General features: G+C 35.1%; 2 protein-coding genes and 2 non-coding genes across 4 annotated transcripts; 3 read left to right on the top strand and 1 right to left on the bottom strand.

Annotated features, from left to right (window-relative positions):
- The first annotated feature begins 3,429 nt into the window (after window positions 1-3,429).
- Window positions 3,430-3,501, top strand: TRNAQ-UUG (transfer RNA glutamine (anticodon UUG)). Its single transcript has one exon. It is a non-coding gene; the product is annotated as a tRNA-Gln (tRNA).
- A 15,588-nt stretch (window positions 3,502-19,089) lies between these two features.
- Window positions 19,090-19,161, top strand: TRNAQ-UUG (transfer RNA glutamine (anticodon UUG)). The gene has a single exon. It is a non-coding gene; the product is annotated as a tRNA-Gln (tRNA).
- A 220-nt stretch (window positions 19,162-19,381) lies between these two features.
- LOC150033594 (ATP synthase subunit epsilon, mitochondrial) lies at window positions 19,382-21,841 on the top strand. Its single transcript, XM_090317700.1, has 2 exons — window positions 19,382-19,652; window positions 21,624-21,841. Exons 1-2 carry the CDS (start codon window positions 19,469-19,471, stop codon window positions 21,650-21,652), a joined length of 213 nt encoding a protein of 70 aa, XP_090173826.1. The 5' UTR covers window positions 19,382-19,468; the 3' UTR covers window positions 21,653-21,841.
- A 2,547-nt stretch (window positions 21,842-24,388) lies between these two features.
- LOC120085055 (ATP synthase epsilon chain) lies at window positions 24,389-26,710 on the bottom strand. Its single transcript, XM_039040897.2, has 2 exons — window positions 26,436-26,710; window positions 24,389-24,640 (listed from the first exon to the last, which is right to left on the bottom strand). The coding sequence occupies exons 1-2, from the start codon at window positions 26,617-26,619 to the stop codon at window positions 24,612-24,614; spliced, it is 213 nt and encodes a 70-aa protein (XP_038896825.1). The 5' UTR covers window positions 26,620-26,710; the 3' UTR covers window positions 24,389-24,611.
- Window positions 26,711-26,744: the final 34 nt, after the last annotated feature.

Here is a 26,744-nt window from a genome sequence, read left to right as displayed (position 1 = left end):
AATATCCGTTTATTTTATTTTAGTAGTAAAAAATTTGAAAACAAACATTTGAGATATTAATTACTACGCGAATTCATTAAAAAAAGTTATTGTAAATTATAATTGGTATTGAGTTACCACTTAAGAAATACGCATACAATTTGACTTGATAGCCCTATTTATTTACCCTTTCATGCATAGCCAAAGCCAAGCTTCACTTTGCGGACGACATGTCGTCCCCCAATGGGTTGTGATAATTATAACATAGGTCGGAGCCCAATTTAACGGCAGCCGACGCGTCGTTAGTACAATACAACCTTCCCTCCCACTTCACCGCAGCCAATCTTGAAGAAATTCCGACAAACTCCCGACGACTACGGCTATCATCGCTCTGTTATTTTACCACTCTGCTCTCTATTAAGGTGGTGTTGTTTCTTTCGTTTCTGAATTATCTTTAACATCCGATGCAGATTACAGAAACATGGCTTTGCTTGCTTCGAATTTGTTCCAACCGATTGAATTCTTTTCGCTTTTGGACGACTTGGGCGTTTTGTTTCTTATCTGTACCAATAATGTGCTATATGAGCTTGATCGGAAGTTGTAGCCATGACTCCTGAATACTAATGTTGTTTTCACTTTTCTTCGAGCTAATTAGGTTATATGGTTATTTTCTGTGTTTGTTCTTGTTCTGTGCTTCCGCACTTCTTGTAATTAGGGAAAAACTTCATTCTGAAGTCTAATATTTTTGCATAGCATTGCACGCACCTTGACCATTATCACAGTACAATTGTTTCACAGTAGTGAAATTTGGTGCTGCTTCCAGTCAAATTTCAGGATACGCTTGAATGGAAGCTAAAGTCTCAGATGATCTTCAGATTATTGGTACAGTTTTAGAGGACCAAGATTACTTGGAGAAGATAACCACGTTACAGGGTTACCTCGATGAGGTGAAAGTTCTGCCTATGAAATTTTTATCTTGAAATGAAACCATACTTGTTCCTGCATTTGCCTCATGGTTATGGAATAGCTGTTCTCAATCAATTTATCATACCTTGCTTACTTATTACTTAACGGCTTATTAGTTAGACAATATCCTATCAATATGATTTTTAGTATTTTGTAATTTCTTAGTGCAACCAAAAGATTTTTTTTTTTCTTTTGATATCCGCAAGTGTTAGAGCCAGTTTACGCACACCTCGACTAATCTCACGGGACAACCTGCCTGACCCTACAATATTTGGGTGTCGAGAAAACTCGCAGGAAATTAATTCCTAGGTAGATGGCCACCATGAATTGAACCCAGGACCTCTTAGCCATTTATTGAGACTATATCTCCTTTCTTACAAATGCAACCAAAAGATTGCATGTTGTTTCTCTAGTGCAATGGTGATTTAGAACTCCCAGAACCATGAACAAGAACTAAGGAAAATGTACCATCAAGTTTTAGCAGTTGTGGCATCCGGTTAGGATTGTTCTTTGATCAGGGAAAGATAGTTTGTCAGATAGTATTCTCTCCATCATTTGTAAGGAGAAGGTTAGGGTGTAGTTTGTTGGGTTGTTTGCCTCAAAAAAATAATAATAATAATAACAACAGTAATAAATAATATATTGGTATCTCTGATGGTATAAGAAAGTTAAGATGGTATCAGTCTTTTACAGTATGTCAAAATGAGTAGAGTCAGTGGCTTGATGGTCTATCAGTTTCCTTTTTGTGTTGTATTGTTTGCGGGTCATTTTATTTTAATGCAAATTGGTGAAATACTGGTTGATGTTGTCGTATAGCCTGGTTTATGATTCTAGCAACTGACTCGACAAGTATGAAGAAATGAAAAAGAATGAGTAAAGAATCACATCCTTACCATTGTATTTGAAACTTGTGAGTTGTGTAGCCTTTTACATGTCTTCTCCTTCACTTTTTATCATAAAGATATTGTCTGGATTTTGAATATGTATATCTTTAAAATAAGATAGCTCGTACACTTTTATAATAGGTAGAATAGCTTGAATCTATTATTTGGTGCTCCAAATGACCAAGCACCGATTCTCGCTAGTGTTTAAAGGAGTGCACTATATATAAACTCTCTAATCCTAGAGACACCTCTGTAATATGAAATGTGATCTTTCTGCCCGTGGATATAGACACAACACTGTTAATGAACTACAGTCGACTCTCTATTGTTTATGTTTTATGTTTATCTTTGATTATTGATTTCATAACAATTATCATTATGAAAAATGATGGAGGCAAAACAAAGTTCAGTTTAAATTCAACTGTATGATGAAATGAACTCTAGTTTCCAAGATTCTTGATCTGTATAGTAATAATGCTTCGTAAATCATTGCTTTGATGTCTGAGTTTAACCTTAGGCTTGGTGGTTTATATTCCATTCAGGTGAAGAAGATTGTGAGCGAAAGCTGTTCCCAAGAGGTTTTAGAAGTGGCGTTGAGCTCCATCTCCTCCCTAATTACCGTCCTCTCCTCCATGTCATCGTCTACCAAACTCCATTCTTCACTTTGATTTTGGAATATCTTCAACCCACCTTCTTCTTCCCTTCTATTTCCTATCAAATGCTTGTAGATGGGGTGACCTTCAAAACATGTATAATGTGAATATTTACTGGTGTAAATAATAAGACATGTTGTATTCTTGTTTGTTTCTCTTTGCTCATCTGTGTTCTGTTAATAGCAGAGAAAAGCTTACGAGCATAAAGATGTAGAATTTTCGGAAATTCAGATGGATTTTGTAATATTTTTCTGTCTATGTAAATTCGTTGAGATAAATTGTAAATTTGATCTCTATGATTCGAAGAAAGTTTGAATTTAGTCCTTATGATTTTATGATTAGAATTTAATCCAAATAGTTTGATAAAATCTTTATAGGGATTATTTAGAAAAATTTTATCAAATCATATTTATGAAGTCTTATCAAACCATAAAAACTATATTTTAAGAAACTAAATTCTAAATATCTTCAAATTCTATAGACGTTTAATTTTGTAATTTAACCAATCCATTAATTTATGAAATATAAGAATAAGTTGATTTGGGTTAAACTGTACCAAATATGAAATATATTTCAATTACTCTCCTGGCTTTTTTAATTAATCTTTTTGGGGGTTGAAGTGGTGTATGGGACGACACGAAGAACTACGCGATATCATTTACATCATAAAGAATGAAAAACATGTATGACACTGTTTACAATATCCTTGATATAAATTGACGGTCACAATTAAGGTGTAAATTTTGGTTTTGCAAATAAAATATTCTAAAAAATAAATAAATAAAAATGGAGAGATTAACTGTGATGGTGCCTGGGGTGTGGTTTTAAAGGGGAAAAAACTCTTGTGAAAAAGGAAACGAAAATGAAACTACAAAATAACTTGTCTACTAAAGAAAAAGATATTTTATTCATTGAATTCTTTTAGAAAAAGCAAACAATTAACAATTGGTTCTATGGTGTAGTGGTTAGCACTCTGGACTTTGAATCCAGCGACCTGGGTTCGACTCCCGGTAGGACCTTTTGGTTTTTTTAAGTGATTTAATTCTTTCAAAACAAATACTTCGACGGAGCATTTGGGCTTTGATGCACAAAAAGAGGAAGCCCACTGGGACAATGTGGGCTAAGCTTTGGGGAGTCCCATTAGCCGAAACACTGTTCCATCGCTGTTAAACCACGCACATATAACCAGAGAAATAGCCTTTTTCAAACCTTCATTTTGGAAAATAGCAAAACGAATTTGAATTTAATTAATTAATAATTATTAGATTATACCCTATCTACAATTAATTTATTCTAAAAATACATATTTTTTTAAATCATAACAATTTAGATTTTATTGGTATTTTAAAATATATTTTATTTAAAGAAAATAAGATTTTTTATTCAACCTTCTAACAAATTAAAATATGATTATGAAGGAAATCGTACATGAGGATTCCCATGAGCAATAGAAGGATCTTTCCAAATTTCAATCATATATAAACATACACAATTACAGTCAGAAATGGAAATAATAGGCTATGTGCAAAATAGAAATTACAACATGTTTTACTATACGATCAATGGAAGAAATCAACAAACCTTTAAAGATTCATCTTCAAGATCCCTCAATCACGAACGCTCGATCACAGCAACACGGTAACACACGAACACTCGTACACTACGACTGCTACACAGCACGATCACAGCAAACTCAAACACCACGAACGACCTCCACAGAACCTCGACTGTGTCGAGTTGAGTATGACACTACCAAAAAGGTTACCTTGGTATTCTCGGTGTGAAAATCCAGAGTGTGGGCTCTGTGTGGACTTGGTTAGAGGATGAGGTCGGAGAAGAACGATTGTGTAAATGATTAAGCAAGTGGGAGATGAAATAGTCTATGGTATAGATCGATGCTTAATCGTTTAACGAAAGTTATGCGATCGTCTAGCAAAAGCTATGCGATCGTTTAGCTCAACGGCTAGCTGAGTGTCTATCGTGTAGAAACTCTCCACGATCATCTAGTCTCTCCAAGCTGTCATTTAGTAAATCTGATTTACTTGACAATTTGTTCATGAGAACTTTTTAAGATTGGAAATCTCAAAATTAACATTATTACTAAAAATTAGGAAAACATTGTTCCTTTTATCTCACAGTTACAATGAAACTACCGATAACCTCCCACTTAATTGGTTATTAAAGAAAAAGAGATAATTATCCAATTATTATTATTATTATAAATATAAATGATAACCAATTTATCATACTATATTTATAACATATAGTTTTATATTTCATCTCATGAAACATACAAACCATACCTCTTTTTATATTTCATGGTTCTTAACGTAAATCTCATTTACATCAATCCTCCACTAGATGTATCTCATACACCATACCGATCATATCATATATAATCGAAATACCTCTTGTTAATTTGAATATTTCAAATGAACACCAAGAATTGATCTGCAACTTGAATCCATTGAGCTACCAAGGAGACCTTATTGACCTATAGCTTGAAACTCCAACAGTATGTGAATAACTGACTAAACTCTTTAGTCACGAGATCCATCATCCGTTAACTGTCAGGCATTCCACTAAAGACCGACAGCTGAACTCTTCTTACTACAGATATATTATGTGTCCATCTTAACCAATCAACGGTGCAACAACCTTTCACAGATCGTTCGCAAGTACAGCTCGGTCAATAATCGTTATGCCCTTGTAGTTACATCTAACTCCTTAAGTAGCACTGATCCTTCTAATGAACATAAGTCATAGTGTCACACCCCGCCCCATACCACCCTCTGAGCCTGGGAAAGGGCGTGGCTGCAGCAGTTATCAACCCTTCTGTTGACACTTACTGCCTAAAAACTCTTGCGGAAATAACTCTGATACCAATGAACAAATTCAACTTACAACTCATTAAGTAGGCCTATTTTATTACAACAATGTAACGTTTATACAACTCAAAGACTTAACAACAAAGTTTACAACAACCATAAAACCCTCCGGAAATGTAACTGTGGCACGTGGCAGACCTTGACCTTAGCAGCACCCTGGAACTCCTCGCCTTTCGCTACCTGGGGGGGGGTGTAAAACATAAAACATGAAAAACATGATCTATAAAGCCCAGTGAGTGGTGCCTTTAGATAAACAAATAACTTTGTCAATAGAAATATACTTTTGGAAAAGCAATACATAGTCAACAAGAACATTGCCACAAGTTCATTATTATTTTCTAGCCAAACTGCTGGACAATCCTCCGCTCGACCGCTGGTTAAAACAATCAATCCCCAGCTTGATCGTTGGTTATCACATAATGAAAACATACCCAGTACTTTCACACGTATATTAAGACAACAACAATTCATGTGGAGACTTTCCCTGTATCCTATTATCTCGCCAATGTGCACATCGACTATTTTTCCGCTAGCTATGCTTAGGTAACTTAACTATATTTCCCGCCGATCGTCACCTACTATCATTTCCCGCCGACCGAAGCCGACTATATTTTCTTGCTAAGTACCATTTTCAAGCATGCTAACTATGTATCCCAGGTACAATTTCAGTTTCCAAAACAAACATACAAGCAATATCTCAATAAGCATAGTAATCAGATAAACATATATCCCTGATCATGCCAATTTAACATTATCCCCTATATATATTTACCTATATATATATAAATTATATCAACAATACAATACACAATAACCACTCACCTTGATCGTTTAAGAACCTCTCTCTTTAGAAGTTCCTTGGTCACCTCGGGCTCCCTTTTGAACCCTATGATCCAAATTCAACTTAAAGCTCAGATTACTTATAGTTCTAGGCTTTATCTCGAAATACTTCCTTCTACAAATATTCTCTAAAATGTCTTAGAAAGCTTACCTCAAAATATTAGCTCCTAACTTCTCGTGGTTTGGCCGGAAACATAAAAAAATCAAGACTGGCTCAGCTTACCTGACAGCTCGGCCCTTCTGTCTTTTCCTCATTCTTCAGCCCGATTCTTTAGAGCTTATTCTCCGGCAGCCCCACCATGAAATCTAGACTCTCATAGCTTTCATATGGATTTAGAATCACTCTGAACGCACGAGTAAATTGGGAGAACTTCTCGTCCCGAGTTGATGCTGTTTTCCAAACTTCACTATCCAATGCATCCTTTTTGAAGCTTTATGATCAACGCATGGATTTTGCTCTCGACGCAATATTTACTCAACTTTCCCATTCTTTTAAATGTATTTTGAGTTGTGATCTAAAAAATGAAGTCTTTGGCCCTATTTATAGGTGTTCAAACCTTCTCCAAATTCGACACCTCCTACTTGGCTGCATGTCTAAGTGTCTTTTCTTCACATCATCAACGCATTCTTACATCAGCACAAGCCAAAGTGTCTTCTTCTCCTTTCACCAACGCATAGCCCTCATCCTTTACATATCTTCTTATGCCTCCACCTAATTTGCTTAAGGTTTAAGAATTCCTCCTAACAAGCCACATGTCCGGATGATGTCCTCCATATGAGCTCATCCTTCATATGGGTCCACTTTTGGATGTTCAACGCATAGTCTACTACTCAACGCCTAGCAACCCAACTTAGCCATCGCAAAGGCCAACCATCACCAACACATAGGATGGTCGCTCATCCTCGACGCATGGCACCCTCCAACCCTTGTGCCATCCCAATGCCTCATCCTCGGCTACCATTCTTCAACCGCCTGCCACCCTTCAACGCATCCTTCCATTTTCTTTCCTTCACCAACACATCCAACGAATCCAATGCATCCAACGTATCCATCATCCAACGCATCCATCTAGTCTAATGCGTTGGTCTAACCTCCAAGGCATGCATCACTCCCACTTCAAATTCTCCCTTGGCCCAAATAATCTCTCCAAGATCTTATGGCCAATGCATGGCAATGTCTAGTCCAACACTTAGTCAATTGTTCATCAATTTAAGCTTAACTCAAAACTACTCAAGGAAAATCTATTCAACATTCCACACCTAGAAATTTTCTTCACTTCAACATAGGATTTAACTTTTACTTAGTTAATTTCCTTAACCACCTGCTTAAGTAGGAATAATGGAAATCCGGGTTTCACACATAGTTCTACTATGACTAAGTCCTCTCTTCTAAAGAGAAGTTGTGACCACTATGTTCAAGCCCCGGAAACAGCCCTTAAGGGAGCAATCTATCTACATACCCCTGCTTCGAAGAAGAAGTGAATTCCATCTTGTGTAACTGAGTTCCCAGCTCCCAAATCAGACAAGTTCCCAAAAAGGTAGGCATGTTGAGTTGGCAATCTGGCCATCTCACCAATACTAATCAAAAGACCGCTCTCAAAGGCAGGAGTTCCCAAAACACTCAGAATTGAGGTCATGTCACCTATGGTCGTTTAGGTGAGATGTAAGTCTCTAGTATCAGCGGTGTTATATATATAGTATAATCATCTCGTGGTCCGGTCTTATACAAACTCTTTGTATAGGATACCCCTACTCACATGTCGCCACATGAATGGTCAGGATTTACCATCTGTAGTAGTTTACAACAATTGCAAACCACTACAAAGTGGGTCGTATCCGTAGTGTCATCAGGATCAGGAATCCCTCCTCAATCCTTATACTACAGACCTATTTAGGTTATCACTCAAGGCATGATCCACTTGTATATCTTATATACATGCTTAAGTTTACATAAGATAACCATGGAACTTTTGGATATGAGTAAATGCCATAATGAAATAACGCTTATATAATTCATAAACAATGTGTGTATAATTACAAACAACGAGACTCCAAGAGAATTAGGACACCAATCCCAACAGATTCAACCTCCTAAAAACTAAAATGTGATCTAAACATTTAAAATAAATGGTTAACCTACCCTTACAATGACTCGATAGGAATCACTTTGGAAAGAAAAGACTTTACGACTTGAAGTCTTAATTGATTGTCGATTAAGTCGAGCCTTTCATCTAGCGCTAGTGGATTTGATCGATTAAGTCAGGCCTTCAAAGTAGACTTTTCATTGATTGAGAACAAAAAATAAAACCAGTAAAAAAAAGATAAAAACTGAAAAAGATGTTTTTTAAGCACCAGAAACTCCAATAAATCGAAAGTGATGATAATGGTTATTTTTATCCCACCTACCATTGAACAAAACTCTTAATTTTTGAACCATAACAAGAAAGCGGATGAAGAAAGCTAGGGCTACATGTTGTATTCTAATATTTTATGTTTGAAACAAAAGGATAATAAATATAATGTTCAAAATAATTTAAAATCTATAAATCTTGATTAAGATTAATAGGAAGTAAAATAAAAATAACAAATATCAGTTAGGATAATTAATATAATATGATTATTTTAAATTTCAAAACAATATTTGAAAATTAGTTTATGTACAAGATTCGAAAATTAAACACAACTATTAAATCTGATTCAAAAATTCAAAACAATTATTAAAATCGCAAGATTTATGGCAAATTATCTGCTTGAAATGATGATCTTAGTTGATGTTGAAAGTCTGCGGGATATATAGTTGAGCGAGTAATTACAGTCTCATTAATCTATGACGAATTAATTTACTGCAATTAAAAGGGACCATGAAAGCATTTTAGGATTTCAGAAATTGGACTCACATAAGGTTCATGCGTTTTGCTATAATTCAAAAGGATTCCGCCTTTTGCTATTTCTTCAAATGATAGTGTAATCAATGTTATATTCCTTATTATTCCATTGTATTTTGTTTGTGGGTTTGTAGGGTTGAGGGATACCACTTCAAAGGCTATTTGGCTAGCCCATTAGGCCCAAAGATGACCTCGAAATTAATAAAACTAACAAGAGAAATAACATTTTTCAAACCTTCATTTTGGAAAATAGTAAGATATATTTAGGTTAGGAAAAATAGCAAAAACGAATTTGGATTTAATTAATTAATAACGTTTGTTCTTTTTCAGTAGAGTTTTAAAATGGCTACCGCGACACTTAGTTTACTAGGCCGATAAATTAACGGGCGAGAACTATGCTAGGTGGAAAACACGATTAACGCTATTTTAATCATCGATGACCTACGTTTTTTCCTGATGGAGGAGTATCATCCCATTCCACCTTCTAATGCTCCTTGAAATGTTCAGGAAGCTTATGAGCGCTGGACAAGGGCAAACGGGAAGGTCTGAGCGTATATCTTGGAAACCTTAACGAAGTCTTGGCCAAAAAGCATGAGCCCATGCTCACTGCCTGTGAGATCATGGAGTTTCTAAGGGAATGTTCGGACAATCGTCTGTACAACTCAAACCTGATGCTCTTAAGTACATCTTCAATGCTCGTATGCAATAAGGGGTATCTGTTCGAGAACATATTCTCAATATGATGATCCACTTCAATGTGGCGGAGATGAACGGGTTAAGCATCGACGAGGCTAGCCAGGTTAGCATTATTCTGAAATATTTACCCGAAAGTTTCCTGCACTTCCGTAGCAATGTTGTTTTGAACAAGATTGATTACAACCTGACTGCCCTGCTCAACGAGCTGCAGACTTTCCAATCCTTGTTGAAAAGCAAGAAGAATAAGGGTAAAACAAATGTTACTTCATCTTCCAAAAAGTTTCACAAAGGTTCGACCTCTGGAACTAAGTTTGTACCTTCATCCTTCGACACCAAAAAGTGGAAGAAGAAGATGGGTGGAAAGGGGAAGGCTGCTGCTAACCCAGGAGTCGCTGCACCAAGGGGTAGACAACCTGTCAGGGTTGACAAAGGAAAGTATTTGCATTGCAACCAAGATGGACACTAGAAGAGGAATTGTCCCAGATATTTGGCAAAAGAGAATAAGGCGAAGCAAGATAAATATGATTTGCTTGTCTTGGAAACTTGTTTAGTGGAGAATGATGATTCTGCCTGGATTATTAACTATGGGGTTACTAACCATATTTGTTCTTCATTTCAGGGAATTAGTTCCTGACGACAACTTGATGCTGGTGAGCGACAATGCGAATTGGAACCGGACACGTCGTCTGGGAGGTCTCTGGTTGACTTTACAGAACAAATTTCTCATTTTAAATAATGTATATGTTGTTCTTGATTTAAAAAGGAACTTAGTTTCTGTAAAGTGTTTATTAGAACATTATTATCAAATTAACTTTTTTTTCAATAAATTGTTTATTACAAAGAATGGTGTTGATATATGTTCTGCAAAACTGGAAAATAATTTGTATGTGCTAGGGCCGTTAGCAACAAATACCCTCCATAACATAGAGATGTTTAAAACTATTGTAACTCAACATAAGAGACTTAGAATTTCTCCTAAAGAAAATACCCAACTTTAGCACCTAAGACCATGACACATCAATCTTAATAGGATTGAGAGGTTGGTGAAGAATGGACTTCTAAGCGAGTTATAAGAAAATTCTTTACCAGTGTGTGAGTCATGCCTTGAAGGCAAGATGACTAAAAGGCCTTTTACTAGAAAAGGTCATAGGGCCAAAAAACCTCTAAAGCTAGTGCATTCAGACCTTTGTGGTCCGATGAATGTAAAAGTTAGGGGAGGTTATGAATATTTCATCACTTTTACTGATGATTATTCAAGATATGGGTACGTTTATTTAATGCAACATAAGTCTGAATCTTTTGAAAACTTCAAAGAATTCAAGGCTGAAGTTGAAAATGCATTAAATATAACGATTAAAACATTTCAATCTGATCGAGGTGGAGAGTTTATGGATTTAACATTCTATAACTATTTGATAGAACATAAATTGTATCCCAACTCTCAGCACCTGGTACTCCTCAGCAAAATGGTGTATCAGAAAGGAGAAATTGAACCTGTTGGACATGGTTCGGTTTTATGATGAGTTACGTTTCCTTACCTGACTCGTTTTGGGGTTATGCAGTGGAGACTACAGTGTACATCTTGAACTGTATTCCTTCCAAGAGTGTTTTTAGAACACCTTTGGATTTATGGAATGGTCATAAAGCTAGTTTATGTTATTTCAGAATCTGGGGTTTTCCAACACATATGTTTGAGGCTAATCCTAAGAAATTGAAACCATGTTCAAGGTTGTGCCTATTTGTAGGCTACCCAAAAGGAACGAGAGGTGGTTATTTATTTGATCCTAAAGAAAAAAAAAGTATTTGTATCAACAAATGCCATTTTCTTGATGAAGACCACAAGAGGGTGTTGGGGTTGATGCCCTAAATCTCGTAGGGTTCTGTAGTTTGTAAACACATGAATGAACAAACTTTTGTGATGTAATAATATGATATATTTTATTTGTATTACCCACAAACCAATAAACTAAGATTCCTGGTTATCGTTGTAACTTAAGCATGTATTGGAGACACACAAGTGGATCATGCCTTAAGTGATAAACTAAATGGTATGTAGTATATGGATAAAGGAGGGAAACCTTATCCTGGTGACACTATGGATACAACTCGCTTTGTAGATGTTACAAGTGTTGTAAAGTGCTACAGATGATCTGATCCTGATCATTCATGTGGAGACATACGAGCGGGAGTATCATATACAAAGGAGTTTGTATAAGACCGGACCACAAAATATTTAGTCTCGTTATATAATGTCGTTCATGACAGAGACGTTCATTTCACTAAGATGACCATAGGTAACATGACTTTAATTATGAGTGAGTTGGGAACTCCTACCTATGAGGGTGGTCCTTTGATTTGCAAGGGTGCAATTAGCCAGGTCGCCGACTCAAACCTACCACTTTGGGGATTCGTCTTATTGGGGAGCTGGGAACTCAGCTACACAAGACGGAAGTCACTCCTTCCTCAAAGTAGGGGTAAGTAGATAGATTGCTCCCTTAAGTGTTGATTCTAGGGCTTGAACAATATGGCGCCACACCTTCACATGGCCTGAGAAGTGTTCACTCATAGTAAGAATGTGATGTATTATTCATTAGAGGAATCAATGGTACCTAAGGAGTTAGATGTAACTACAGGGGCAAAATGGTAAATTGGCCTAGCTGTACGTACGAGCGATTCGTGAAGGGTCATCATACCGTTGATTGATTTATATCCAATGGACACAAAAATATATCTGTAGTGCGAATAGTGTAGCTGTCGGTCTTTAATAGAGTGCCCGACAGTTAACGGATGGTGGATATCGTGATTAAAGAGTTTAGTCAGTTATTCACGTACCGTTGGAGCTTCAAGCTACAGGTCCATAAGGTCCCATTGGTAGCGCAATGGATTCAAGTTGAGAATCATTTTTTGGGATAGTTTGAAATGTTTAAATTAACAACAGGGAATTTGATTATATATGATATAATTAAATCAATTCAATCACATGTGATATAATTGATTTGATGTATTAGATACATTAATTAGAGGATTTAATATAAATATGATTTATATTAAATAAAGGATAAAAGAACTATGGTTTAAATATTACATATGATGTGATATTAAAACTATAGATTGTAAATATAATATGATAAATTAGTTATTATATATATTTATAATAAAAATAATTAATAGATAATTGTTTTAGTTGGTTATAATTCTCTCCATTAACCGTGCAAGTGGGAAGTTTCTTTCAGTTTTAATAACTAAAGAATAAAAGTGAAAAAGGTTTTCATTTTTCATAATCGCAAGATTGATCAAAAATCATTTCGATCGAGTAAAAGAAGAGCTATACGATAACCCTTTGAGAGAGTGAACGATGAGCGAGTTTACTAGACGATCGAGTACCCAGTGTCTATATGATAGACATAAGCCTTGTGTCTATATGGTAGACATAAGCCTTTGAAGATCGAGTACCCAATGTCTATATGGTAGACATAAGCCTTTCTCCCACTTACTGGATCGTGTTACTCGATTGTATATTTCCTCATTCCCTTTACCAAATCCACACAAAGCCCACATCTCCTGGATTCTCATACCAAGAATACCAAGGCAATTGAGTGGTAGTGTCGAGTGTTGTTGTTCGAGGGTCGAGGATCGAGTATTACTCGATTGGGTTTGAGTATCAGATAGTTCTTGGAATTCATTGGTTGTTCATTGTGTTCGTGCTCGTGATCGAGTTTGTTGGGACGCTTGACTAGTGTAGATCGAAGGAATACTTGAAGAAGAGTTATTCAAAGGTATGATACTCGATTCCTTTTTGTTTTAATTGAAAAACATGTTGTAATTTACTCGATGATGCATAACTGTGGTTATATGTTAGTAAATGCTTTATTCTTTCACAATGGGTTTGGAACGATTTTGCTTCCACTCAATGGTTCTCTTGAATAAGAGTTTTTTCAATTGGTATCAGAGCCAGGTTGTTCTGATATTCCAAATCCATTGATGTATTTAATTTCATTTACATTCTTGGTGGGTTTTAAGCATGTCTACATTATGTTTAAGTGTTAAATGTATTTGTGGATGTGAATTAATGGAGTTTATGGGATGATTGCCTCTGTTTCCTACTTTCTTTTACATTTCAAAGTAAATTTGTAAGGGCCCCTATGTTTTTGGGCATATTAACTTGCTATCGAGTCTGATTCAAAGTGTTTGAGTATGTAAGAGTCGCTCGAGATGAAGCTTCAAGGCATAGAGATGCAGTTTACTTCAATGATGAAGAAGACCAAGAGTTGGTCAGATCGTGTAGCCCAGGCTAAACGATCATTTAGATTTGACTAAAAGATCGAGTAGAAAAGTTCTAACTCGTTCGTATAGCATTTACTAAACGATCGTATGGTTGGTGCTAAACGAACGAGTAAAATGTTTACTCGATCGATTTCGTTGGTTACTCGATCATGTAAACGATGGGGGTAAACGATCGATGGCTATGGGATACTCATTGCATGGTAGGCCTGTGCACTAAATGATCAAATAGGCTAGCATGCTTCATCGCATAGTCACTAGCTACTTGATCACTCGGTAAGTGTTACTCGACGCCTGCTACTCAATAGTCTAGACGATCATGCTTCATCACATAGTTGTCGTGTACTCAATCGTTTAGGTAGGTGTTATACTCGGTGCACTGAACGATCGAATGGCCTTCATGCTTCATCGCACAGTAAAAGGCACTCGATCCATGCTACACGATCGTGGCTACTCAACCAACGTTACTCGATGATCATAAGGAAAAGCTACACGATCAGGGAGCGAGGCTTCGCCCGAGTGGTTCAATACTCAGTTCGTCTATTTGAACCGGTTTACTCGATGATTTATGTAATAGATAGATTTAATTTCCGATTTTTTAGGCTAATCATCCTGGTCTATTGATTTTGATGACTGTACATGAGATGTATGTCTAAATTACATATAGTATGTCATATAGTTTTAAATCCCACCATAGGTTATGCATTTATTCATGCATCATCTTTATATTATAAGAGTTATATTATAGTGGCTTGCATGATCACATTACTTTAAAGCATGTTCATGCATCATATAATATAAAAGTTATAATATATGCATGCATTAAGCATATTCATGCATCATCTTTATATTATAAGTGTTATAGTATAAAAGTGTATGGAAGCATGTATGTTTGGTTCATTAAAATTTATATAAAAGTTATATATAGTAATGAATGAATATTGCATGAAGCATGACACATAGGTTGATTTATAAGAGTTATAAATACCCAGTCTAGCTTAGTAATGTGGATGGTTTTAGTTGTGTCCTTTTATATGAGTTATAATGGAAAGTATAACTAAAATCAATAAGAAAGACATGCATGCAAACTTAGGCTTGAATCATGTTTTAAAAGAGTTTTAAATTTTGATTGAGATACATCTAAGATCACGGTTCTAATGAGATTAGAAACCTGAGTTTAATATTTTAAACAGTTTAATAGAATTAAATTGACTAATAAAAAGATTAAATATGTACCAAATCTATTTATAAGGGACCTTTTGTCTAAGGCGAGTTCTGTCTAGGTTGGGGTATTTGAGCTGACGAAAACAGAACACCCCTACCTGGGAACCTACCTGGAAAGGTGAATTAGATAGATTTGATGCATGCATGCAAATTTGATGATAGTTTGTTAAAGAATTTAATGGGACTTGATTTAAACTTGTTTAATTATCAAAAGCAAGAGTTGTTTTCGAGCATCCTGGTCGGGTCCCTTAAGGGCTGATTCTGGGTCTTGAACAATGTGGCACCACATACTCTCTTGGCCTGAGAGGGGTTTAGTCATAGTAGGACTATGATCTATTGTTTATTAGAGGAATCGGTGGTACTTAAGGAGTTAAATGAAACTACATGGGCAAAATGGTAATTTGGCCTAGTGTACTTACGAGCTATTTGTGAAGGGTTATCGTACTGTTGATTGATTATATCCAATGGACACTGAAATATATCTGTAGTGCGAAGAATGCAACTATGAGTCTTTAGTGAAGTGTCTGACAGTTAATGGATGGTGAATAATGTAATTAAAGAGTTTAATTAATTATTCATGTACCGTTGGAGCTTCAAGCCACAGGTTCACGAGGTTCCCTTGATAGCTCAAAATGATTTAGTTGATAATCAAATTTTGGATTAATTTGAATTGTTCAAATTAATAGAGATATTTAATTATATATGATATAATTAAATTATTTCAATTATATGTAATATAATTGTCATAATGTATTTGATACATTATAGCTTAATGGGAGGAAATAAATATTTGAATGAGATTCAAATATATTTTCTATAAATGTGATTTATAGTTGTTAAATTTAATATAAATGATATTTATATTAAATACCATAAAATAGAGAAAAAAAAACTACCGTTTATATTGTATGTGATACAATATTAAAACTATGAGTTATATGTTATATTTGATATAACATATAATTTAATATAAATATAATATGATAATATTTATCATATCTATTTATATTATATTATTATTAGTTGAATAATAAGGAAGGGAGTTACAACTCCCTTCCCCCATCTTTTCTATCCACCCACTTTAGTGGGGTGGTTATTTATTGTTGGGCAATAGGAGAATAAAAGAAAAATAGTTTTTCTTTCTCCTCGATTGGATGATTTTCGATTGAACGATTGAGAGAAAAATAACAGAAGTGTTCTATAACTTTTGAGTTCTTGTGTGATACTTCTCAATCTTCTTCCTCCACCTTAAGGCTTTTCCCTTCTAAACCAAAATAGTCAGAGCCCACTACTCTTAGGTTTTCACCCTGACAATATAGAGGACTCTATTGTGGTTGTGTTTGAGTTTTGGTTCGAGACAATCTTGAAGAAGGCCTTCAATAAGTTGCTGATTTTGTTTGAGGGAGGATTCGTGAAGAAAAAAGTCTTCAAATATGAATTTTTTAAACTCTTTTTCTTATATAGTATGTTGTAATTTAATTTAAATGTATATCTATTTGTATGTTTACTGTAAATTTAGTATTCAATAATTAATAGAATTTGGTCAATCCGCTTCTGCTCAAGTTTTTCTTCACTCGAGTTTCTTCACAGGCGTTGTGCTGTCACTCATGTAATGTCTTGCACCACTGCATAGACAAAGGGTGTAATACACCTAAAGTCGAGGGCCTATGAAAATCGAAAACAAAATTTTCAACACAAATTAGTTACCATCGTCCCTGGCAATGACGCCAAAAACTTGTTGCACTTCTGAATGATGCGATGATATAACAGCCTTATGTTGTGCTTTAAATCCTAAATGCGATGAATAATTTATTTTGAACGCAATGTTTTCCTATTTGGACTCAAGTACAAATCTAAACAGGGTGGTCTCGGTGAGCTTCAAGGTCGAACTCAGGCACATACGACTAACGTGCGATGAAATGGTTGTTTCATTTTAACGTAATAGTTTGCTTTCAAATATGCAATAAAATATTGTTTCTTAGCTAATGAATTACTTACAAATATGGTGGAGTGTATGATGGAGAGTGTGTGAATGGTGATGTGATGAAGGATAATGAATGTGTGATGACAAGTACAAACATTAGATGAAGCAGTGTGTGTTGAAAATGGAGAAAATATCAATAACAAGACAAGGTTTGAGAAAGATTTACTAACATTCTCTTAAGTAGTACATAAATCATGTGTTCATGCTATAAACTCATAAAATAATGAACTTCATCTCCCGGTGTCTTGAGTCACAATGTTCTATCTTTAGGATGCATGCGATGAGTTTTGATTGCAATAGGTTATCTTTATTTATAAAGCCACTTATATCATTGTTTAATGAGTTCCACGGTCACATTCTCTCTCATACAATTGATTGTTTTCTACCTAGATCAATCTCTCGATTTGATCTTAGCTACTCACTATGTATATATTAAACAAGATGAACGGCTACTTATGCACAACTTCGTAAAAATGTTAGCTTATCTTCCTCAACCCATTAAGAATTTAGTCGTACATGCTTATGAAAAGAAATATGGATGGATAAAATATGGAAGACATTGTATTCATATTAAGATTAAGGAGTTTTTCAATCTCTACAACTTAATACAAAATAAAAATGTCAAGAAAATCAAGGCACAGATCACAATATCTTGTTTCCTTTGGCTCTAATGGCGTTGCTTCAGTATGGTTGCATGGTGGTGATGATTTCTCTTCTCCTTTTTCAGAGAAAAAGACTGAGCTCTCACTCAGAATTCTGAAAAAAAAAGCTCGAAGGAGTGGTAACAATGACAGGTTTCAGGTGAGGAATGGATAGGGTTTCAGCTAATTTTTTAGTAGGGTTATTTTGATACTTAGGTAAATTTTCAATGAACAATTTATAAGCGTAAAAAAGAAGGTTCTTTGCCTCTCTCTAATGATGCACACCTTGCATTTAATTCCATGCCCTATTGTGCCGACTACTCGCGTCACGGATTCATTGACTCTGCTGCGAATGTCTCAAATCAGCTATCAAATGCGTTTTGATGTGATGTTCACTGCCTACGTATTTGTCGTTTTCTCTTTTCATGTTTCATCTCATCGCATAGTTTTCTGTGTTGCAACGTTGGATGTTGAGCTGATCTCATCTATGCATTCGTGGTTGCAACTTTTGCTTCCTTAGCCATTTTTCTTCATTTTTTCTTCAAATCATGCATACAATAATGACCAAATTTATAGTTTTCAATATTAAGAGTTTTGTAAACATACAAACACAGAGTAGGATTATTTGTTATGAATTTCATATCCACTTAACATCTAAATTTTCTTAATTATTCTAAAAAAATGGATACAATAACTTGTATTTCTACAAGTTATTAAATGGGCTTTTTAGTCTTTTATCATTTTTTTGTTCTATATATACAATTATTTTATACTTCTACTATATATTCTAATTCTACTATTTTGGGCTTGAATGCCATTTATTCAACTACTCCTATAAAGTCTTGTTTAGTGATCATTTAGTTTTTTGTCTTTTCGTAAATTAAGTTAATTAATAACTCTTTCATCATTAAATTTCTTGTTTTGTTATCCACTTTCTACCAATATTTTAAAAAAAAATCAAACTAACTTATGAAAAATGTAGTTTTTCTCTTTGAAATTTAGCTGAGAATTCAACTTTTTAATTAAGAAAATTGTAAACAATTATAAAAAAAAAAAAAGAGAGAGAATAATCACAGAAAATCAGATGGTTACGAAATATATGTTTTTTTAAAATAAAGGAATTATTACAAGTAATTACAATTAACTGAAGTTTTACGTCCTAACTACTGGTTCTATGGTGTAGTGGTTAGCACTCTGGACTTTGAATCCAGCGACCTGGGTTCGACTCCCGGTAGGACCTTTCCATTTTATGTTTTTAAAATATTTCAAAAATAATCCGAAACAAATATACCGATGGAGCAGCATATTGGGCTTCGATACACAAGAAGAAGAGGAGGCCCGCTAGAGGCTTAGTTTCCGGGAGGCCCATTACATTCGGCTGAGAATCTCTTCGGCCCACTAGCCCAAACAGAACGTCGCGGTGTTAAACCACGCACAAATGGGTTGAACATAAGGCATATCAACGAGACTGCAGAGAGTGAGAGAGAATCAAGGAGTTTATTTTGAGGAACAGAGGTAGAGAGAAAGAGAGAAAAAGTTGCAGAGAAATGGCTTCGAATGCAGCGGTTCCCTTTTGGAGAGCGGCGGGGATGACTTACATCACATACTCAAACATTTGCGCCAATCTGGTCAGGAACTGTCTCAAGGAGCCTTACAAGACCGAGGTTCTCAGCCGCGAGAAGGTTCACTTTTCCGTTTCCAAGTGGGTTGACGGCAAGCCCCAAAAGCCCAGTATGCTCTCTCTCTTTTCCCCCTATTTTGATTTTAGATCGAGATCTAGGGTTTTCCAGCTCTCTCATTTGTTTTGTTGTTCTCCTATTTTGATGCTGTTTTTGTTTCTGATTTGTTTTCAATACATTGACCTCTTATTCATTCAATCTTTGATTTTCTGGGGTTAATTCTTATAATCGATTGTTGAGGATTTCGGGTAAGTTTATTTCTCGTTAAGGTGATATGAAGATAGCACAATTCTTAGGGATACAATTCGCGTCGTGGTTCTCTAGGGCGTGTAGTTTGCGTTCACCTTTATGCGTATTTGTTGTGATGTAGATGTTATTTGTGTTGCGTGTCGTGGAAGTCATTAGTGTGTTGGTTATTTGTTCCCTTGAGTTGTAGCGGAGCATCTCCTTTCTCGATAATTTTAGTTTTCATTCTCTGTAGTAAGCATTTACTTAGTAGTATCCAAACCTGTTGAGAAATACCAATTAATTGAATAATTTGATGTCTATATGACTTACTTTGCCAATAGCGATTTGATATCCAACATATGAGCCATTTTGACATCCAACATTCCGTTTTTTATGATTTGATTTATATCAGTGATTGGTTCAAGCTGTTGCACTGTTAACCGCGATGTTAACATTGGTCTGAATTAGGACGAACCCACCAACCTTGCTTGACTGACTGCTCACCAATGTCTCCACTGGAATATGTTGAATTGAAACGAGTTTAAAGGAGAGAATTACATTGGATTGTCGTCATTAAAAGTGAAAACTCGCCTACTAAACTCATTAGCTCGAATTTCATGCTAATCACCGTTAAGTTTTTGACAAGAGAGAAAGGTAGAAAAGTAAAATGACAAACAAGATATTTTTATAAGATGAATTTTGGTGCTGATATTTAAAATCAGAAAAACCAATTGATTAGACTAAAACAAACCCAAGCGGATTCGTTGGCACAAAGAAGCTGTCAGTGGTCGGTCTTGATGACCGTTAAGTTTTTGACAAGAGAGAAAGGTAGAAAAGTAAAATGACAAACAATATATTTTTATAAGATGAATTTTGGTGCTGATATTTAAAATCAGAAAAACCAATTGATTAGACTAAAACAAACCCAAGCGGATTCGTTGGCACAAAGAAGCTGTCAGTGGTCGGTCTTGATGTATCAAGGATCGACCATAACATGTCAGTGCTTTGACCAAATTAGACACACAAAAAACCTTAATTCCCACCCCTGAAGTTCTTTGACCACGTTGTTATTTCGGCCTACTTTGATCAATGATTGGTGTCCGTGCCATTTGTACTTTAACTCCACTTGGGAGAGATTTATTCACATATTAGCTCATTTTGATTTTAAGGTATGATGGTGCATTTTGTCTCAATTCTGAACAACCAAAGTGTAGGTATTATGTTTCATCTAGAGTGTCGAATCCACCTTAGTCTTCTGGTAAGGGGCATGGGCTATTTCTTCTCCAGTTTTTATGTGATTTAATTTAAACCCCCAAATGTCTGGGATATACATTAGTAATGTAGCACTGGATAGTCTTTCGTACTCCTTGTCAGTTGATTACAAACATGTTCTTGTCTTGCCATAGATATTTTAAGATAACCAGTGTGTACTGTGCGAGTGAAGTCAATTGCATGGCACCACAAAAATTATTGTTCAAGTGTTCCGCAAATAGTTTCTATGCATATTGGACTCAAAGGAAGCACCACTAATGAGAGTGTATCATTTTCAAAAACTTCTTCTTCTTCTTCTTCTTCTTCTTTTTTTTTTTTGAATGTTTGATTGTTTTGCTTTTACCTTTAGTCCTTTACTACATTATTTGTGATTTTATTGCGTGACTATTTGTTATAATAACTGCATAAGGCTATTCTTGACGGGAGTTGTGAATTTCAGTCATTGTAACTATATACCTAATGAATCTTCATAAGTTGCATCTTCTTTCTTGATCTCTAATTTCAATTATCTTTGTTACCCCAGCTCTGAGATCGGACACTCCTGAAGCGTGAAGGTGGTGGGAGTTGGCGTTTTTGAAGGTGTTTCTGTTTTTATTATAAACATAATCACTTTTTGGAATCAAACCTTTTATGGAAATAAATTGATGAATCTCTGGAATTTCCATGGGGTTGAACCAAACACCCTCTCATTCCCACATTGTAAACCATATTTACAATTAATTCCAATAATTAATTTTCTAACTGTTGGGCCGTTGGCTGTATTCCTTCCGTTGGTTTTCTTCTACGTTGGTTTGCTTGTGATTTGCCAATTATAAGGGAGGAAGATGAGAATTATGATCCTCTTACAAATAAATCACCTACTACTGGTGTTTTATTTGTATCTTCAGCAAAGCTTGCATTCTGCAGTCTCAAACATACTCCACATTCTAGTAAATCAAAATCCCTATATTTCAAGGTCCTTCTACTCATTTTAAACTCTATCGGTTTTGATTTTTAAAAAAAGTGATTAAAAACATGTTCAAGAGTTTTGAAGACTTTTGTACTTGCGGTGATCTTTAACTGTGAGAGATGAACCTATAGGGTGATTGCAAATTAAAATCGATTATCAACCCGTCCACACATAATTAATTAATTAATTCATAATTAAACTTTTTCTATATATATATATAGAGAGAGAGATATATATAAAGAGGAATACAGTTATATGTACCAATCTCCCTCTGGGTCATCCTTAATGTGTTCTACAATCCTTCCTACCCAAGCATAAAAAAAGTTTGTACCTGGTTTCCCTGGTTGAAGAAAATAAAATTTCGTACATATTATATTGTGACAAACAAATGCAAAGAAACGTAAAATAAAAAATTCAACTAACAAACCCCAGTACCATATTATTCTCGTGGTAAAACAATAAGGGGAGCTTGATTGTTGGATAATTGTGGAGACCACAACTGCGATCGTTATTATCACTAATCCCCCCATAAACATTTTCTTGATGATCTTGCCTTTATTCATGACCTTATCTACGAACAATCGAGCTATGTTAGCATGCTCATTGGTAATCTCCAAATCTTGTAGTTTCTTCATTTGCTACTCGTTCAGTTGCAAAATTGTGCGATACCCTCTCAAGTCCACCGTCTAATTTATAAAGTTTCTTGGTGTAAAACGGGAACTTCGGACACTTTAAAATCGATTGCTTGGCAACTTCACACTCCATAATGAGCTGGTTCCCTTTACGTATGAGTTGCTTCAAGTTTTCAGAATATTGGAGCTGGAATATGTTGTCACCAAGATCATCCAGCTGCTCCATCAATGGGATTAAAAACTCAACCTGTGACTTGATTTCTTCAAGCACAGGTTTGAAATGAATTGCTTTCTCCATCAAATTGATCACTCCTTTCAGCAACTCACCTGCTAAAGCACCCAAAACAGCTCCAGCAACCAATTCCCCTGCCATATTCTTGTTTCTTAATCCTCCGATAGAACTCTGTTGACAGTTCTGATCAAAATGTAACTAATATTCAACAACAATGGAAGCGCTGAGAGTTGTTGATGACTCGACTTTTGGGGCTTCGCTTGGTCCTCAAGCCACGCTTATGATGCTTGGACAACATGTCGGATTACAAATTATCAACCAACGTTCTACTGTTACTACACATTGTATATAAAATATTAATATGTATTCCTTTTTCTCTTCCTTATTCGGAAAATATTTTTTTTTAGCGTATATTCCCTATTTGCTTTTGATTCTATTTCTTTTAATTTGTTGTTTTCTTCTTCGTTGTTTCTGCATTGTTTGCGCCCTCCTCTCTCATATATCAAATTGATCATCGTCTATCATATTTAGGTGGTGTTGTAGTGTTTGGGAAGGATTTCTTAAGGGATAATTAACATTTTTGACCCCCTCCAACTTTAATTTTAGAAAATTCGTCACTTTTTTAAAAAATGAAAGTGATGCAAGCAAATAAAACTTTGGAATTATACCTTTTTGGTCCTTAGGTTTTGACTCTAGTTTTTATTTAGTCCATAAGTTTTAAAATGTTACACATTTAATCTTTAAATTTTGAGTTTTGTTTAAATTTAGTCCTTAAGTTTTAATGTAACACTTTTATCTTTGAGATTTAAGTTTTGTTTCAATTTGGTCCATGGATTTCAATATTTTACATTTTTAACCTTAATTTTTTTTAAATACTTAATTTCAGTCATAAACATCGATTTTGATTAATTTATTAAAAATAATTAGAAGTGAAATTTTAAATTTAATAATTTAAAAAGTGATCAAAATAATGAAACTTAATTAATTGTAATTATTTTAATGATTTTTAATTTATTTAAAATAACTCCAAATGATAGAAAGTGAGTATTTAGTAAAATTTTGAGGTTAAAAGTGTAAACTGCGAAACATGAGAACCAAATTAAAGCAAAATTCAAATATCAAGAGTAAACTTGTAACATTTTGAAACCTAAAGATTAAATTAAAACCAAACTCAAAACTTAAATATTAGATGTATAACATTTTGAAACCTAAGAACTAAATAGAAACCAGACCTAAAACTTAGGGACCAAAAAGGTATTTTTCTCTAAAACTTAATATATTTAATTAATTTTCTACCCTTCCATCTTATTAAAATAAACCCTCCTCATATTTACCATCAACCACCAATTAAATGTTTTTAACTTCAATATCACAATCACCAATAACATAAGTCGACAATGATAAATCGGCTATAAATGAAAAATTAAATCCATTATTTAACGGAAGGAATACAGCCAACGGCCCAACGCCAGCGGTTAGAAAATTAATTATTGGAATTAACTGTAAATAGGTTTTAAAAGAAATGAGAGCTTATGAACCGCTTTTGGTTTACAATATGGGAATGAGAGGGTGTTCGGTTCAACCCCATGGAAATTTCAGAGATTCATCAATTTATTTCCATAAAAGGTTTGATTCCAAAAAGTGATCATGTTTATAATAAAAACAGAAACACCTTCAAAACGCCAACTCCCACCACCTTCACGCTTCAGGAGTGTCCGATCTCAGAGCTGGGGTAACAAAGATTAATTGAAATTAGAGATCAAGAAAGAAGATACAACTTATGAAGATTCATTAGGTATATAGTTACAATGGCTGAAATTCACAACTCCCGTCAAGAATAGGCAGTTATATTATAACAAATAGTCACGCAATAAAATCACAAATAATGTAGTAAAGGAATAAAGGTAAAAGCAAAACAATCAAACATTCAAAAAAAAAAGGAAGAAGAAGAAGAAGAAGAAGAAGTTTTTGAAAATGATACACTCTCATAAGTGGTGCTTCCTTTGAGTCCAATATGCATAGAAACTATTTGCGGAACACTTGAACAATAATTTTTGTGGTGCCATGCAATTGACTTCACTCGCACAGTACACACTGGTTATCTTAAAATATCTATGGCAAGACAAGAACATGTTTGTCATCAACTGACAAGGAGTACGAAAGACTATCCAGTGCTACATTACTAATGTATATCCCAGACATTTGGGGGTTTAAATTAAATCACATAAAAACTGGAGAAGAAATATCCCATGCCCCTTACCAGAAGACTAATGTGGATTCGACACTCTAGATGAAACGTAGTACCTACACTTTGGTTGTTCAGAATTGAGACAAAATGCACCATCATACCTTAAAATCAAAATGAGCTAATATGTGAATAAATCTCTCCCAAGTGGAGTAAAAGTACAAATGACACGGACACCAATCATTGATCAAAGAAGGCCGAAATAACAACGTGGTCAAAGAACTTCAGGGGTGGGAATTAAGGTTTTTTATGTGTCCAATTTGGTCAAAGCACTGACATGTTATGGTCGATTCTTGATACATCAAGACTGACCACTGACAGCTTCTTTGTGCCAACGAATATCCGTTTGGGTTTGTTTTAGTCTAATCAATTGGTTTTTCTGATTTTAAATATCAGCACCAAAATTCATCTTATAAAAATATCTTGTTTGTCATTTTACTTTTCTACCTTTCTCTCTTGTCAAAAACTTAACGGTGATTAGCATGAAATTCGAGCCAATGAGTTTAGCAGGCGAGTTTTCACTTTTAATGACGACAATCCAATGTAATTCTCTCCTTTAAACTCGTTTCAATTCAACATATTCCAGTGGAGACATTGGTGAGCAGTCAGTCAAGCAAGGTTGGTGGGGTCATCCTAATTCAGACCAGTGTTAACATCGCGGTTAACAGTGCAACAGCTTGAACCAATCACTGAAATAAATCAAATCATAAAAAACGGAATGTTGGATGTCAAAATGGCTCATATGTTGGATATCAAATCGCTAGTGGCAAAGTAAGTCATATAGACATCAAATTATTCAATTAATTGGTATTTCTCAACAGGTTTGGATACTACTAAGTAAATGCTTACTACAGAGAATGAAAACTAAAATTATCGAGAAAGGAGATGCTCCGCTACAACTCAAGGGAACAAATAACCAACACACTAATGACTTCCACGACACGCAACACAAATAACATCTACATCACAACAAATACGCATAAAGGTGAACGCAAACTACACGCCCTAGAGAACCACGACGCGAATTGTATCCCTAAGAATTGTGCTATCTTCATATCACCTTAACGAGAAATAAACTTACCCGAAATCCTCAACAATCGATTATAAGAATTAACCCCAGAAAATCAAAGATTGAATGAATAAGAGGTCAATGTATTGAAAACAAATCAGAAACAAAAACAGCATCAAAATAGGAGAACAACAAAACAAATGAGAGAGCTGGAAAACCCTAGATCTCGATCTAAAATCAAAATAGGGGGAAAAGAGAGAGAGCATACTGGGCTTTTGGGGCTTGCCGTCAACCCACTTGGAAACGGAAAAGTGAACCTTCTCGCGGCTGAGAACCTCGGTCTTGTAAGGCTCCTTGAGACAGTTCCTGACCAGATTGGCGCAAATGTTTGAGTATGTGATGTAAGTCATCCCCGCCGCTCTCCAAAAGGGAACCGCTGCATTCGAAGCCATTTCTCTGCAACTTTTTCTCTCTTTCTCTCTACCTCTGTTCCTCAAAAGAAACTCCTTGATTCTCTCTCACTCTCTGCAGTCTCGTTGATATGCCTTATGTTCAACCCATTTGTGCGTGGTTTAAC

The sequence above is a fragment of the Benincasa hispida genome, chromosome 9, assembly GCF_027475165.1.
Source record: "Benincasa hispida cultivar pf3 chromosome 9, pf3_genome.v1.1, whole genome shotgun sequence".
Lineage (NCBI taxonomy): Eukaryota > Viridiplantae > Streptophyta > Magnoliopsida > Cucurbitales > Cucurbitaceae > Benincasa > Benincasa hispida.
The sequence above is the reverse complement of the archived record's forward strand: the minus strand, read 5'-3'. Positions and strand labels throughout refer to the sequence as shown.

Excerpts from the sequence above, each read along its gene's own strand:
- LOC150033594 (XM_090317700.1), top strand. The coding sequence starts at position 19,469 with ATGGCTTCGAATGCAGCGGTTCCCTTTTGGAGAGCGGCGGGGATGACT. Across the intron at positions 19,653-21,623 it reads CGGCAAGCCCCAAAAGCCCA|CTCTGAGATCGGACACTCCT; the intron begins GTATGCTCTCTC and ends TTGTTACCCCAG.
- LOC120085055 (XM_039040897.2), bottom strand. The coding sequence starts at position 26,619 with ATGGCTTCGAATGCAGCGGTTCCCTTTTGGAGAGCGGCGGGGATGACT. Across the intron at positions 24,641-26,435 it reads CGGCAAGCCCCAAAAGCCCA|CTCTGAGATCGGACACTCCT; the intron begins GTATGCTCTCTC and ends TTGTTACCCCAG.